Genomic DNA, 17,136 nt, shown 5'->3' with positions numbered 1-17,136 from the left:
GGGGAACAAGCTAACTGGCACGTTTGCAATCGCAGTAGTGGGGAATCGACAGTGGGTGATGTACACAATCTTTCTTTCATTTCTGGATGACCCTCATAATTTTGAACTTAAGCTGACTGATTAAAATACAAATTAAAGTTTCGGCAATTGATGTGACCATGAGGAACACTATAAGTCACATTTTAACAGTACTAACTATTTAAAGCTGCATGCAAGAAATTTTAAGTCGTAAGTTGTGTTTCCTGTAGCTAACCACAAACTTAACAAAGAACACTTTTTTATATCCATCAGATTCATGGATGCCCCTCACTCTGTATCTGTCACAAATGCATCCATATGTAGTGTAAATATCGAAAAAAGATGAACATCCACATATGTAAAAGCAGAAAACATATGCAGAAATAAACAGATTTGGCAAAGATCGCCACAGGTACAAACAAGTGCTTGCGGCTTGTTACTGAATAATATCCCAATTAGAATACTAATTATAAAATGAGTCAAAAATCACCCAGTGGATATATTTTTACAATCATCATAAGAGTCAGACTGAAGACCACAACAATATAATAGTATGTGAAAATTTCAATACGGATTTATGAAAACGATTTGTTGAAAGAAGAAATATAGAGCCTCCTGTCCATGATATACATTCTAAACTCTGGGGATTTGAACTGTCTCTTCTTCAACACATCCCACATCATTTGCCTGGTCTTTATTTACACTAGCCCCTCTATGGTCTTCCTCCCACCCCCCTTTCTATGCCATACTGCTTTATCCTTTCTTATCTGTCTTTGCACATTTTTTTTTTTAATTTTTCATATTTTCTCCTCCATCTTTCTTATTGTTTTTCTCTTTTTTCCCATCTAGATTTTCACCTTTCCAATCCCTATGCTATTTTTCACCACGCTTTATTTATTTGTATTTCACATTTATATCTTTCCTATACACTTCCTTCAAGCTGTTGTCTCATCTTTAACTGATCAGTTATCTACAGCACACTATTAGGACTCTGAATTTTGAAGATGACCTGTAAAGCTATATTTCCCAATATTACCAGTGCCATGTCTCCTGCCTCATCCAGAACGGGGAATGAGATTTTTCCTTTTCCAGCATTCCACTTGTATCTATCCACCTGTAGTACAAAATTCAATGATATTTTTAAATTCCTCTGTCTGTCTCTAATGTTCCACTTTCTCCTGTTCCACCATATGGTAAAATGACATTCTCTTCAGTCACAAGCATGATTAGTATCAATATCTTTAGTTCCACTGAGTAGTTTTACAAGACAGATATTGTTGCAGACTTCAGAACATTCACATTGCTCTGATGCGAGTAATCTTTAAAATGAACTGAACAGAATTGCCAAGTTTGAGCTGCCAGGAAGCAGTAACATGGCATGAAAATGTAAAACACTTACATGGAGATGGGAAAATACTAGCTACATTATTTACTTTTCTAAAAAATTTAGTCCCAAAATACAGACTTTAATTGCTCATAACTATTGCTCCAAATTATGTTCCCGCAGACTGTATTATATTCTTGATACTCCAAAACCTTCATTATGTTGGAAAGAGGTCACTTTCAATAAGATGTTAGCCAAAGCAGCATAATTTATTTCTGAACAAGCAATGAAAACTGCTTGTTATGTAACACATTACACATTTGTGGTAATTTTTGTATATTTTACATTATTGTTTTCTGTATTTCTCAACACTGACAATATATTATACAGATATATCTAAGTATTTCTGCATAAAAATGAAAATAATCAATTTTTGACAGCATAATGTAATTGGATAGATAAAAAAAATCTAGTCATCAAATGGTGGCAGGGGAATACACACCAAAATAGATTTTATGCATACAAGCTTTCGGAGCCAGTAGCTCCTTCTTCCAGCAGAGTGCTTAAGAGTAAGGAAGGGGGTTAAGAAAACAGACTGAAAAAATTTAGGAAAAGGATTAGAGTTCTGGAAGTCACCCAAAACCCCAGGTTAGGGAAGATTTACCAGACAGGATAAGAAGGGTATTTCCTTACCATTCTGTCCAGTAAGTCTTTCCTGATGCAGGGTTCTGACTAATTTTTCCAAACTCTAATCCTTTTCCTCCACCCCTCTTGTTCCCCTAAAATCCTTCTGCTGGAAAAAGGAACCACTGGCTCTGAAAGCTTGCATACGGAAAACCTTTTTTTTATGTGTGTGTTCTCCTGACCCCGCTTATTATTTTTACAGAATGTTTGTTATCTGAGAAAGGGTTTCTGCAAATTCACTGCACGTAGCAATCTTGGTTAGCACTCTAATGAAAATGGTTTTCCCATATGCAATAATTCTGTTAGCTTCTTAAATACTGGTCAAAATGCACTATGAGGCTAAGAGTTTTTGTAGTGGGAAATGAAATATGGCTCTTCAGGAACAAATTTTAATTATTGTTGATTCCATTTCACATATTGCAATTTTATCACGAAACTATCACTAGAAGCTGCATTTCTTAACTACAACAACAGATTTATTGGACGTGATAAAGCGTTGAAATCTTACCAACACATTCGACAATGCTTATCGCTGTTGACAGATTTACTGCAGTGAAGTTCAGATTTAATATCAAGTCTACTAATTCACACTGTGCATCAAGAGGTCCCTGGCGATTGGTGAGTGCACCTGTGGTTTGAACTAGCTTGTAAATCAGCTGCAACAGCAGTTCCTTCAAAGAATTACCCAATCGGCTGCCAGGGCTGATAACATCACAACGGCTCTGCAGCCGAACAAGCAGCTCTCTCATTGCTCCACACACCGAGGGGCCTGCCTGCTGCAAAACCAAAATCATCTGATACCACCAACTTACACATACACAAGACAAACACATAGGTAGAACAGAAATTAGGCATCCAAAAGAAAGACTTTGGTCTCCAACCACCTGTCAATTACATCAGAATCTACTCCCTAAGCATTCGTACATAACACTTTTACAGTTTACATTTTACAACTGGAATTATTTAGTACAGTTATCCTTTCAGCATTTCTTGCAATAAAAACACCCAAATATCTTACATATACTGGTGTTGTCTCACACCTAATGATTTTCATCCAGTACCAAGTTTTTATGTACACTTTGCAATACTTACAGTGCCTTTGTCCGATGAGACGTAACTGAGACTCGAACCAGAGAGGAAACGCAGTAACATCGGAAGAAACTGTGGATCTTCAACAATCACACCAGATGTAGCATGAAGAGATACTTCGACATCATCGAGTCCCATTGACCAAGCTTCACCACTCGGAGTCTGAATTTGAGGCTGATTCGCCATCAGTATAAGACATTGGAACGCAAGGCACCAAACACGGAGCGATACCCCGGGTTGCTGGGCTAGTGCCGAAATCAGTCCTGATACAGCTCGAGTTGTCACACGTACAGCAGGAACAGCACCTGGGTCAAACAAGCCAGGTGCTCCACCCACAGGCTCAAAAGCACTATCACTGTTCAACATCAGCCACAGCTGTAGCACCAGTTCTATGTTCATCCAAGATTTCTGTAAACCACACATCATAATTACATATACTGCAAAGAAATAGACACACAATGGAAAAATAATGACCCCCCCACCAACACACACACACACACACACACACACACACACACACACACACACACACACACACACAAAGCCATAGCCTCTGGCCACTGCAGTCTTTTACACAACATTGTCACAAAGAAATATACTTTATATAACAAAACAAAGACAGCCACAAAAAAGCTGTACAAATGAGAACTTATTGCCTCTGAAGTAAAATATTCTGCACTGGAAGGAATAATTGTTTGGTGAATGACATCAAAATTCTTTGAGATGAGAGTTGTCAGAGCTTTCACTACATATTTTTATCCTGCTCTAATTATATACTTTTTCTCAGTTTTTATTTGCTTAAGCAGCTAACGATATCCTTAAGGTAAAAATTTTCTCATAACAGAAAAATCACGCATTCGGAATGAAAGGATGCATTCGTGAAATGTTTGTCATTAACACTCTGTATGAACCATAGAGAAATGGCCATCTCCCTTATACTTTTTTGAGCTCTTTAAGTGTAAAAAGTAGCAACAAATGTAAGATTATAAAACTGTTTCACTTGCATCAATTTTACTTTTTACTCTCTCATGTGATACTGGTTATATTAGGGAAAGTAGATGAGTCACCTGAAGTTTGTATTTTTCAAATTAGCTTCTCCTCAACTGAACTTCAGACCATGTGAGATCTGTCACAGATTTCTGATCAGCGTGCTGTAATCTCAGAAATGTTCAATGATCTCCAGTTGGAAAGATGTTGGACATCACACAAAGGCCTTCTGTTAACGTTCCGAAGGTGTACATTCTGAGATGCTTCAAGAAACATATTACTTCTTTACATCTGTTTCTCAGGAAACAATCATTTTGGGCTTACTGCGCTGTATCATGACAGTCATTACTGTGGTGCACTAACAAAATGGAGGGAGGAAAATGGTATTTGTAATGGTACATACCACTCCTTGGAAGGGATGTCTATCCTTGTGTCATCTTCCTGACGAATGATACTGACAACAAAAGTAATTTATGTAGGAAGAAACTCTTAACATAAAATAATACGTCTAATGCAAAGGTGCCGATTTGTGTATTGTTTTATTTTTGTTTCACAAGTGGTGAGCCATACTGAGGGACGATACATGTCTTCAGAACAGGATAGTAGTTGAAATGATTTAGTGAGAGGAAATATACGTTCGGATGTTGCAAGAATTACTCTGTGGATCACTGTCCTGTCCTAGAGAGGCTCAGATTTCTGAAGAACAATTTTATCAACAATCTTTACAGTTTAAAATGGTACTCAGATTAACTTTTGATACTGATCTTGTATGCAGAAGCATTAATAAATCTTATCAGTATGAGTGTTCAATATACACATAGTACACGAAAATATCTCACATGTTAAGTTGCAAATGATGTGGAAAGTTTATACCTAAAATGTGACATGAAGAGAACATTTTTTTATTTAAATTCATTACTACTGTTTACTGATGACATTTGGAAGATCAATGTGGGGAAGTACATTGTCAAACTATTGACATAAAGATATAACAACCATCACACAGATCAATCAACAGCAACCACAAAATTACTGCGCTGTGTAACCTTTGCTTCACTCTGTATATAACTTTCAGGGCACCTATGTAGATTTACTGTAAAATTTATTCAGAACATGTGTTCCAACTACAAAGCTGTGATTCTTACCTTGAAAACTCAATCTTTTAAAAACTCTGGAATAAAATGGGGCAGGCAGCCTCGGAAATCCCATGTGTGCATTGTACAGAGGACGCCCGTCCTCCGGCAGGTACGGTAAACCTTCTCCAAATCAAAAAACACAGCTACAGTCTATATTTTTTTGCAGAAAATTGTTCACAATTTAAGTTGCTAGTGTGACGAGTTGATCAACTGCAGAGCAGTGCTTATGAAATCCACAAGGTGCATTATTTAGCAAATTTCGAGACTCAACTGTCACCATAACAGCCAAGCACTGATCACGCATTCTATCACCTTGAAGACACTGCTGGCAAGGAAAACTGGGCAGTAGATGGATAGAAGATGTTTGTCCTTACCAGACTTGGATATGGGGATTACAGTGGCTTCACAGCAATGACTAGGAAATGCACCGTCTGTCCAGATACGATCATGCACACGAGGGAGAAAATGCCTGCCATCAAGAGATAGGTGCTGCAACATCTGAACGTGAGTATCATTCGGTCCTGAAGCGGAGGATCGTGATGAGGTGAGAGCATGTTCGGGTACCTTATGGTAAAAATGGTACTGTAGCCTTCGCGATTCTGTGAGAGGAAGATATCTCCCAAGCCACCTCCATTTATTACAGAGGTAGGAAGGCAGGATGGTAATGGGTAGAGCGCGACAATTCTGCAAAGTATCGTGTCAAGCTGTTGGAAACATCAATAGGGTCCACAATGACGTCATTCACTAGTCAGGCCAGGAATCAGGAGTTTCTGGAAATCTAATATAGGTTACCCTAAACAACAGAAGAGGGAGAGTAAAATGGTTAAAAGAATTAGTAAAAGAGATCCAACTAGTTTTTTTGCTACCTCTGTTAATGCTACAAAACTCTGGGTGCAATTGTTTATAATGAATACAGTTTTCCTTTGTGGGATGGTGTTCAGAGACACGGAGAGCATGTCTCCACGTGAGAACCACGTCACGGCATTCCTAAGTCCACCAGGGACTGGGACATGTCGCTGTAGGGAAGAGGTTCGGGGTATGGAACATTCTGCAGTGGTAAGGATAACATTCACAAGGTACTCTACCTGATCATCACTGCTGTGGAAATATTGTTTGTCGAAGGTTGCCAGTGAGTGGAGCCTCAAGTCAGCTTTAGAAAGCTGCCAGTTCATCTTTTACACAGATGAGACATGAGTTAGCAGATGAATTATGCACAGGGAATGGTCCCTCAAGTATGTGTTTGAGAGGACAGACCACTCTAGAAGGTGGGCACACTATGCAGTAAAGAATGAGAGATTCAGGTGTGAGAAAGTGTGTGCACGATCTTGAAGAAACGTAGGTTCATCAGTGTTGAGAGAAATGACAGTAAGCTGGCTGAGAATATCTACCAGGAGACAGCCATTTGGGCTGGTTCTCAGAGGGCCCCAAATGGTATGGTTGGCATTGAAGTTGCCGAGTAACAAAAAAGCTGAATGAGCTGAGTGCCAACCTGCAGCACGTCTGTCCTGGTAACATCAGAAGACAGGTGTATGTAGATATTACACAGAGAAAAGGGGAACTAGGGAGAGAAAGACAGACAGCAACCACCTGTAGCTGGGTGTTCAATGAAATGGTTTGGCTATGAATGTCTTCCCAAATGAGCATCATGACTCGCCCATGAACTGGAGTTCTTTTTCCAAATTATGGACAAAAAATACTGGAATGAAGTGTTAAGATGTCAAAGTGGTCAGGAGAGCAAAATTTCATTTCATGGAGGAATAAAACAACCGAGCATGCCTATCGCAATAGCAACTGTAAGTCTGCCCTGTGAGATCAGGCGTCACAAATGTTTTATTGGAGAACAGCCACATTAGACGATAAGAGATATTTCTCTTATAAGGGGCATTTACTTCAGTGGCTGCCAAGTGTCAGATTTTGGCTGTGTACTACTAAAGAGTTCTGAGACTTAAGGGACCTGTTCCAGTATTTCTTCAGTGGTAACAACAGCCTATCTGGGTCAGTCAGCTGACTCCACGGTTGAGAACTGGTTGGTGATTCACATCAGCGAAATGGAAGTTGACCGAACAGTATCACTGTTGTAAAGGATTGCTGAGTTGGAGAAGGGCAAGAACATTGGTCTTTATTCGACTTCTCAGTACCTCCACATTTGTCAGATGTGGATCCAGACATATGCTGACTTCAAGGGTGCAAAATGTGGTCTTGAGAGTATTCCTTTTTAAATTTCCATTCTTCTGATTGCATCACATGCGACTTCACCAATATGGGTGAAGATTTTGTGGTAGATTGAACAACTTTAGTGGATGGAGGTGAGGATGTCACCTTAGCACTACGCGATTTCACAACTTTAGCACACAATTGGACATCACAGGTCTGCGAGACCACATATTCATGGGCCATGACATAGCAACAGATAGTACTGTGACTGCTGGATAGTGGTAGGCAATGCTTTCGGCTAGCTAACATTTTGCAAATAACATGGACAGGTACCTTTTCCTTCACCCAGATCTCCTAAATGGCTCACTCAATGAGGAACACAGTGTATTCACAGGATGAAGTGGCTTGGTTGCCAGTACACATGGTGCAGAGGGGAGAAGAAAGTTGGCAATCTTCCTCATGAACAACCTTGCCGTAAGTTTCACATTGGGCTGCATTCTTACAGGACTTGTGAGTAGGGTTATAATGCTGACATTGGTAGCAACACATCGTGTTTGGTATGTAGGGTCTGACATTGATGAATCCATAGCCCACCTGGATCTTCAATGGGAGCTCCACTCAATCAAGCGTTAAGAAAAGGGTGCAGGTAGGCACGCACCCATTGGACTGGAGTTATATCCTTATCAGATAGATCATGTTGTACATCTTCCTCTGTCACACTGTGTATATGATACCACATGAAGAAGTCAGTCTGCACTGAGCCTCCTTACAAACTTTAAATTTTTGGGCTCAAAAGGCACTGCCTGTCTCTGGAAGCAAAGTTCCACTGTGTAAGCAAGTGCAGGATTTTAATTGGCCTGCAACTGTCTCCGCACCTTTCTGAATGATGAAATGGGTTAACTGTAGAAAACATCTGACCACCTCAGCATGACACCATGAGGCAGCAGGGTGCAACTGAAAAATTCGTCAAGTCTTCGGCCTTATTCCCTTTCCGTTTATTAGATGGAGGTTGCGTACATGGAGTTGACGTAAGCATCGTGGGTGAATCCCCCATGATTGCCAGCATCTCCAATGGCATGCTCCTTCCTTCAGGGGTCCCCACACAGGGGAGTACAACTGCCTTAGGTGATTGTACACACGTCTGATCACACCTCCCAACTCAAGACTGGGACCGATCTGCAATTGGGAAAGCAACAGCTCAGGCAATCACCTCTCCTTGGGCCTGGCCTTTCCCAGGGGGTATGCACAACCCTTACCTTTCGACCTGGGTGCTGGGAGTTGTGCACCCAGTTGCCCTTTACATGTTAAAAGCATGAGCCGGTATTCAAGCATGCAGAGGGAGGAAGTTAGATGAAAAGGGACACCTCAAGTGCCAAAGCAGAGAAAAGAAATCAGGACAAGAAAGAGAGAAACAAAAAAAAAGTATACTTTCATAAGTTTTGGTTAGCCTATTTTACAGAAGACCTGGTTCCCAAGGGAGGGATGGAAGAATAGGAGGAGGATAGATGTGTGACACAGAAAAGGGAGAGTACTGCAAGAGCAGGGGCCCATGTGTGCCATGCACGCACTCACAAAAGAGTTGTGGGAAGAGGAGAAAGGGAGAGAAGGAGAAAGAACTTTTTGGTGTACTGGCGGGATCAACAATGTGTGTATTACTGGAATTGGAGCAGGGAAGGTGATAGGTCACTGGGAGACAGGGATTAGTCAAGCTTTGGCCAGAGTGGTTACACATATGAAGGGAAAGTTCCCACTTGCACAATTCAGGAAAGCAGATGTGGGTATGAAGGATCTAGATGGCACCAGATGTGAAGCAGCCATTAGAGTGAAGCACACAATGTTGGGCTGCATGTTCAGCAACAGGATGGTCCAGCTCTTTCTTGGCCACAGTTTGGCGTGGCCATTCACGCGAACAGACAGCTTGTTAGCTGCCACACTCATGTAGAAAGCAGCACAGTGGTTGCAGATTGGCTAGTACACCACAACTGCTTGCAGATTAGCTAGTACATCACAACTGCTTTCAAAGGCAGCCCTGTCTTTGATGGGATAAGTCATGCTTGTGACATGACTGGAGTAGGTGGTGGCGAGAGGATGTATGGGACAAGTCTTCCATCTTGGTCTATTACAGGGATATTAACCATGTGGCAAGGGGTTGGCAGCATGGGTGGAGTAGAGACAAACAAGGACAGTGTGTATCTTCAGTGGGAGCTGGAATAACACTGTGAGAGGGGTGGGGAGGATATTCCACACTTCAGGGACAACTGAATCACATTCACTGCCAGTGTTTCATCCACCTGGCTTGAAATAAAGGCTACACACTCCACTAGCCCCCTATCTCCTATCACATCAAAGGCAGAGCAACTTGTGAAAGCAGTCATGCGATCTATATTCTATTCATCATAAGAATAAACCTGTTGTAAACATTACACCACGTATTCTTCTGTGTTTGCTTGGATCTCATTGGATTTCATGTCACGTGGAGCGGAAGCAAAGCTGTGACCAGTACAGCAAGTGCGATCATAGGGATATGTTTTATGCTGTGTTGAATGCAAATAGACTGAGCGATAGCGCTAGACAACAGCTTTAATGGCGCATTAAACTCTGACAGCAGTGGCTAACCTGTGGCCCAACTAAGCTGCAATGGTACGAACAGCTGCAGTTCAGATGTAAAAAGAGTCACGCAAAGAAACAATATAGCTTCAAATGTCATTTAATTTTTAAAAGGAATGAAATAATATCTGGCAAAAGTCCAGCACTACCATGTGCTTCTTTGTGACCAAGCGGAAATCATAAATTGCTCTCATTCTTACCTTACATAGTATTCTAATTATAAACAAGAGTGATGAAAATTCCAAACGTAAACACAGGGTAATTTTTCTGAGCGAGCTACATGGGATGCAAAAGCATACTGCAGGGATTTCACCGTACTGTTGAACACTGAAGCCAATCAAGGTATTAATTACAGTCACTTGTCAGGTAATCTCTTAGCTCCTTCCCTATCCAAATCCTAGAAATACATTTCAGTTCTGGAACTGTCACCTGCTACGCTGATAACGAGTTGATCAACAACAGACTCCATGAAGCCACCCTGGCACCACATTTTCTACTCTTCTTTTATAACGTGCCAATAAATATCCCGCCAGCATTCAGCAGTGACGTGAGATAGCTGCATGCGTTAGTCCCAGTACATCTACCAGCTTAACAGTCTTGTTATTTCTTGGATCAAATCCCTTAACTTGGTTCCAGTCAGATCAGTTCTGTTGGGTTCATATTGTAATGGTACAGTGGCAAATGTAAAAATGCAGCATTTGTACGGTGTGCTCAATGCTGTGAAAATGATTGTTTTCCATGTTTCTACGAGACTTATCTACATCTGTGGCATAAAACAATGGACATAACGACATAACCCAACTTGTGTCTGTGTATGTGCGGATGGATGTGTGTGTGTGTGTGTGTGTGTGTGTGTGTGTGTGTGTGTGTGTGTGTGCGCGCGAGTGTACACCCGTCCTTTTTTTCCCCCTAAGGTAAGTCTTTCCGCTCCCGGGATTGGAATGACTCCTTACCCTCTCCCTTAAAACCCACATCCTTTCGTCTTTCCCTCTCCTTCCCTCTTTCCTGATGAAGCAACCGTTGGTTGCGAAAGCTAGAATTTTGTGTGTATGTTTGTGTGTCTATCGACCTGCCAGTGCTTTTGTTTGGTAAGCCCATCATCTTTGTTTTTAAAATTTCATTTAATGTATCTTAGTAATAATATATCTCATACATAAGAAAGACTTACTTCATAGAGCATAACATCACCAGTGTATTGTGCTATGGCTTCTGACCAATCATCAGATTTGTGTTTGTTTGCATCAGGCTTTTCCTTATGATGAACTGAATATACAAGCTAAGCTGCAATCTCTGTGCTCCATTCTACAGGGGCATGACAACCAACAAGCTGTCTGCCACATGAATGGCCATCTTTGGGCAAGTTGGTCCACCTAGTTGCTGAGCCTGCTGCCCAACACAATGTTCTTCATTTCAGTGGCTGCTTCACAGTCTGTACACTCTTGATCCTTCCTATCAACACCACCTTTTCTGAACTGCACAGGTGGGAATTCTCCCTGCAATATATCGCATATTCCCAGACCCCTCCTGGCCTCAACCTTGGTTAGTCACTGTCCTTCACCCACCTATCACTGTCCATATCTACTCCAGCACTACACAGCCTTCCATTCCACAAACACACTCACAGTCTTTTTACTTCTCTCTTTTTCTGCTCCCTTTGCCTCCCCCATCCCCTCCCCATCTGTCTAGCCTCCAGACTGCACCTAGCTGCCCTATCCTCTTTGAACATCTACCCTGCATGCTCCCATGCCTATCCTGTTATCTCTTCCTACCCCCATCTCAACCTCTTCCTTACCCCCACTACCCAGATTACTTCTCCCATCATGCACAGTCACTCGCATTCTGGCTTTTACAGCCAAAGACAGTGGTCGTGTGTGTGTGTGTGTGTGTGTGTGTGTGTGTGTGTGTGTGTGTGTGTGTCTTTTGCCTACTCCAGAAGAAGGCCTTTTGGGCGAAGGCTTATTTGCTTAACAGTCCTTTTGTTGTGCCTGTCTGTGACTCAATATCTCCACTATATGGTGAGCAGCAATCTATCCTTTCCATAACATTGTTTATGTAAAGAACAGTTACAAATTATTATATAACATAGCATGTGAGAGCTTAACTTTTTTCACCAACTCATGACAATGCCTCAGCTATGAATAGTTCTTGAATTACATTCCCATTTGCCCATCAACTCTCTCTCTCTCTCTCTCTCTCTCTCTCTCTCTCTCTCTCTCTCTCAGTTTTTCACTGCATCTACCATTAGTAGAGCAGCAACTCTGACCACTGTATGATTTCCTGCACCAAAAAATGCTGTAGTGTCACAACATTGTTGACACTGTCAACTATACTGTCACTTGCACAATGACAGGTAATGATGAATTTTTTTAATAGGATGACACACTGCAAATGTATGGCAAGATGGCAAATCTTTTTAGATCCTTACATCATAATTACATTTATGTTATTATTTAATGATTTGTGGAGAGTAAAAGCATACCTGTGTATGGAGCTCCGAAAAGACAGTGTCGAAACAACGGGAAAGCATTGCTAAGCTGCCAGGAAGCCCGTGATCTTCGTCAGGAGTCGCGGCCTGCTGCCACGGTAACAGCCCGTGCACATACAGATTACTCGCAGTGGCAGAGTTGTACGGCTGGCGAGCCGATTCTGGAGGAGCAATAACTGGAGCAGTGACACTGAGTGCCAAGTTGTGGGCACCCTGAGCAGCCAGCCTACGCAGGGCAACTTCTGCACAAGTTCCCACACCGAGTTCCAGTCGAGCATCCATAGCAACAGACAATGACGAAGAAGCCACTGTCCCAGTAATACCAGTTGCTGAAGCTGCACGATTTGCAACAGCAGTACTAGTGCGTTTTGCGAGACTCCTTCCACGCTCCAAAATGTCATCGAGGAACTCATCCAATTCACTGTCATCCGATTCCAGAAGCGAGGGAAGTTGGAAACAGTTTCCAGTACCCTTGGAAGTTGAGGGCCCTGTGTGTAAATAATGACTATGTTAGAGAAAAACAAGCAAAACAACCCAAAAAGTTGTTGTAATTTGTAAACACAGTTACATAAATTGTTTACCATGACTGCAAAGAAATATTTGGTATTTTGGAATGAACTGTATAATTACAGATTCTCCATAACAAGACCCTTCATTTGCTACCACCAGCAGAGAAAATCTGCACAAGTAAGATGATGTCAAGAAGTATTCACCTGTTACTAACTGCGGCATCATTTGCTAGCAAACACTATGAACTACAGAACTGGAGCACCCAATAGCTGTTTCTTGTATACTGTATTGTGTTTGATTTCTGTGTTCTACAACAAAGTGAGTAAAGAGAAATGGAAAAGGTAATATTTAATCCACAGCAAGGAAAATCTGCTGCAATGAAGGGATGCTCCACCAAACCACACAGTCCAAATTAAAGAGCTGCTACTTATGCAAGCAAAAGACTTTCCACAGTTGGATGAGGCTTAGGAGGTTTTCCCAGTAGCATATAGAACAGCTGCCAAAAGAATCAGTTTTTGTCTTCTTTTTCATACTCACAATCATTTCAAATCAGTTGTTATTAGGTCCAAATTATTCTGAAAGATGTACTCAACTACCTTTCGAGCATTTTCAGCGCATACAAGTGGAAAGGAAAAAAAAAAATTTCCTGGATTTCCCAGTTAAAAATACACATTTTCCCAAGTGAAAATACCAATTTTCCCAGTGGAAAAAAAAACACGTTTCATTTCCTGGTGAAAATACACTTTCTTCCATGTTAAGTAACAGTACATTTTCCCTTGAAACTATAAAATTAGTCAATCCTTTGAATGGTGAAGGTTTTATACTCTGGCATAGAACTTCCCAGCACTATAGGAACTGAAACCCAGGAGAAAAAAACAGCACATTTTGGAAAAATCTTTGATGGGTCGCAACATGTACACTGCGTATTTTGGTATTATGAAAGTATAAATACGACTTCCAACAAACACAACATGTTAATTTCCAAAGCATTGAAATCGAGATTGTGACGCGCTTCTCTCTCAGCAAATCATAGCTCACATCATGTGACCTACCCAGCCAATGGCAGGAGATAACCAGAGCATATGACACGTGATGTAGTCAGCCAGTAGCAACATCACTGTTAAGTAGTGCAAACATAAAAATAGGAGAAGTTATGGTTTAAATTAATATACATATTGTATAGGTACAAGGAAAGCTAAGCTTTTATGTAGAATATTGGACTTTTTTGTGTGTGTTATCCTTTAAGATATATCAAACAGAAATGTGCCACTAAAATTTTAAATAATGACATAAATGTCCAGTCTTATGGGTCCAAAATTTTTCTAAGTGGGTGGTCCTGAAAGTGTTACGTTTTGAATGAGAATCAAATGCTCTGTGATTAAAAAAAATTCATTGTACACTCTCCCACACATCACAATTCATCTTGAATAAAAGGAAATTTACCTTGAAAGTAACACTTCTGAAACACCATTCACAACATTTTTTCTGTGACCTGTTAGAAATGTAAAAAGTTGTGATGCCGCATTCATCGGAAAAAGTTTATTGATATAAAGTATTGCAAGGTATTCATCCTACAGTTTTGACACAATTTGCTGTTGGAAAACGCTTGTGTGTGCTTTTTGTTTTGTTAATGTAAATGGCGCACTTTCCTTGCAGCTTAAATTTTATTTTGATGTTTTTCTCTTGTTTACCTTTTATTGCTGCAATATTATTCTGCAGTAGAGGCCCAAAGTACAATTATTTGTTAGAGTATCAGTTCTTACCAGTCAATCTTACAAAACTATAATTGAAAACTAAAACAATGAAAAATCTCCAGAATTCAAAAAATTCACACTTTTTCCTGGTTTCCTCCTGGATGAAAAGGTTCCCAGATTTCCCGGTTGTTCCAGAGTGTATTCAAACTGATTTTGTAAAGCTCAGTTGCACACTGGAAGGACTCTTGTTCAATACTGACCTCCTTTTAAAATGCATTCAGTGTGGAGTATGGTTCATCTGAGATATCATTGTGTGACCAATATATTTGCAATTCAGGTATCTTCACTATGCCTTATGAAATTATAGGTGGCAAAAAAATTACATCCCTCACTTCTTGGCTGCCACTGTTCTGAACCAGACCTGCATCGAACTGTTAATGTCTTCAACTGAGATATTAACTCATCACCCAGAAAGAGCTTAAAGACCTACAAAACATTGCCACCTTCTGAGAGCATCTTAATGTGCATGGCTGCAGTACCTCATGAACGGAAATCAGTTAAGTGCTTTCAGAGAACGGATACATCGACGTCATGCCACTGCCAAACCTGTGACGTGCAATGATCTTCCACAGAACAAGCCATAATCTTTGAATGAAAACATAAATATTTCACTTCCTGACTATGAAACGCACAGACTTCATCTCCAAATGACTCACTATAACTAGCCTTTCTTTTCAAGTAGTAACAGCAGCAAATCAGGCGAAAACAACCACATGTTTCTAACAACGTCACAAAACAGGACACAAAATGAAAATACTGACAGTGGTTTTGTAGGCAACTGCTGGGCTGTCCAATATAAGAGATTTCATTGAACGATGCACAGAAAAATTATGTTGAGAATACTTACTTCCATCTAACATTGCACTGTTATACTTTCATGGTAGAGTGATTTATTTTGTGCAAACCTTAATAAACATAACATGAGATAATAATTTACTGCTTACAACAACATGAGTAAAAATGGGATAAACCATTATTTGTGTTTTTGTGTGTGTGTGTGTGTGTGTGTGTGTGTGTGTGTGTGAACCTGTGATGAAACTGACATTCTACTCAGACTATTGTAAGTATTTATATTCATTCACCTTATTTCTTTGTGACTATGATGAATAATATGTAATTTGTAGCTATAAATACCTTCACTGAACATGTCAATTTTTAGTTCAATGACAGTTGGAACTACACAGAACAGTTATGCGATCAAATTTTAATGGCAGACGTAAGGCAGTCTCCTTTTGGTCATCAATCAACTGAGGCAATCCTTCCTTAACAAATACAACACTTCCTAAAGTAAACTAAGAAGCTAAAACACTACAAAAACAAAGAGGCAAGAATAAAAATTCTTTCACTCTGTCAAAGAAAGAACTACCGCCAGGTCTCCAACTACATGGAAAATTGAACAAAATTTTGTACTTGTATTTAAAAATGCAAATTTAATCTAGAATGACAGCATATAACACGTGAAGGAGAAAATATAGATATTCCTGATTGCAAGAACATCTTCATTAATAAATATGGGATTGTGAATGCTGTCAAATATTAGAGGCAAACTGTGAAATTCTAAGATGAAAAATAAATATGAAAAACAAATCAATAGAAAATTTTTATAATTTTAAATGAGTAAAAGGAAAATTTAAATAAATCAATTCAGACTTTACAAAACAGGACAAGGAGTACAATCTTACGTTCGAGATCCTAAAGTGAAGTGATTTAGAAGTAACTGCAATTACGGTATGAGGACTGAAAAAAATCTCTCCCCTGACAGAAATGTAAGACAAGTTTAATATGTAAGCAACTAGTCCCAAATAATTAATTTATTTACATTTTATGGCCTTCATTGGACCACTCTAGCCAACTTTATACAAAGAATTTTTCAGTTTCCTGTCAGCCCAATACTACTTCATTCTCTCAGATCTCATCCTTTCATCATCAGAAATCACCATTCCTGTTGTCTGTTTGTTGATTCTCGTTTTCAGTCTGGTTTGTTTGTCTGTGAGGTTCCTGATTTTGTCAGTTTTGTTTCTTAGATCTTCATAGCTCATCCATCTCTTCCTTGATTTCTGTAATCCACTTAATGCTGCACTTACTATTCCGCAATTTTTATATTATTCTCCTGACGATCCTGTTCTCTGGTGTTCTGATTAGATGTCCGAAAAATGAAATGCATTTCTTCCTGATTGTCTTCATTACCGGTTCTATTTCCTTGTAGACTGTTTCATTTGTAGCTACTCTCCAGTGTCCATCTTTCTGGTATGATTTGCTGATGCATGTTCTGATGATGCTTCTCTCTCTTTTGAATATTTTGTCTATTTGTGCAGTGTTAGTTGTTTTGAAGACAGTTTCACTTGAGTATGTTATTTCTGACTGAATGGCTGTTCTGTAGTGTTTTAA

General features: G+C 40.0%; 1 protein-coding gene across 1 annotated transcript in view; it reads right to left on the bottom strand.

The window, feature by feature from the left end:
* Positions 1-17,136, bottom strand: part of LOC124787684 (baculoviral IAP repeat-containing protein 6) — a 329,612-nt gene that overhangs the window by 156,052 nt on the left and 156,424 nt on the right. Inside the window, exons 34-36 of the mRNA XM_047254541.1 lie at positions 12,479-12,972; positions 3,119-3,523; positions 2,535-2,802 (exon numbers count right to left, since the gene is read on the bottom strand). Coding sequence (XP_047110497.1) covers positions 2,535-2,802; positions 3,119-3,523; positions 12,479-12,972 — 1,167 coding nt within the window. The remainder of the gene's footprint in view (positions 1-2,534; positions 2,803-3,118; positions 3,524-12,478; positions 12,973-17,136) is intronic.

Source organism: Schistocerca piceifrons, chromosome 1 (assembly GCF_021461385.2).
Source record: "Schistocerca piceifrons isolate TAMUIC-IGC-003096 chromosome 1, iqSchPice1.1, whole genome shotgun sequence".
Lineage (NCBI taxonomy): Eukaryota > Metazoa > Arthropoda > Insecta > Orthoptera > Acrididae > Schistocerca > Schistocerca piceifrons.
The sequence above is the reverse complement of the archived record's forward strand: the minus strand, read 5'-3'. Positions and strand labels throughout refer to the sequence as shown.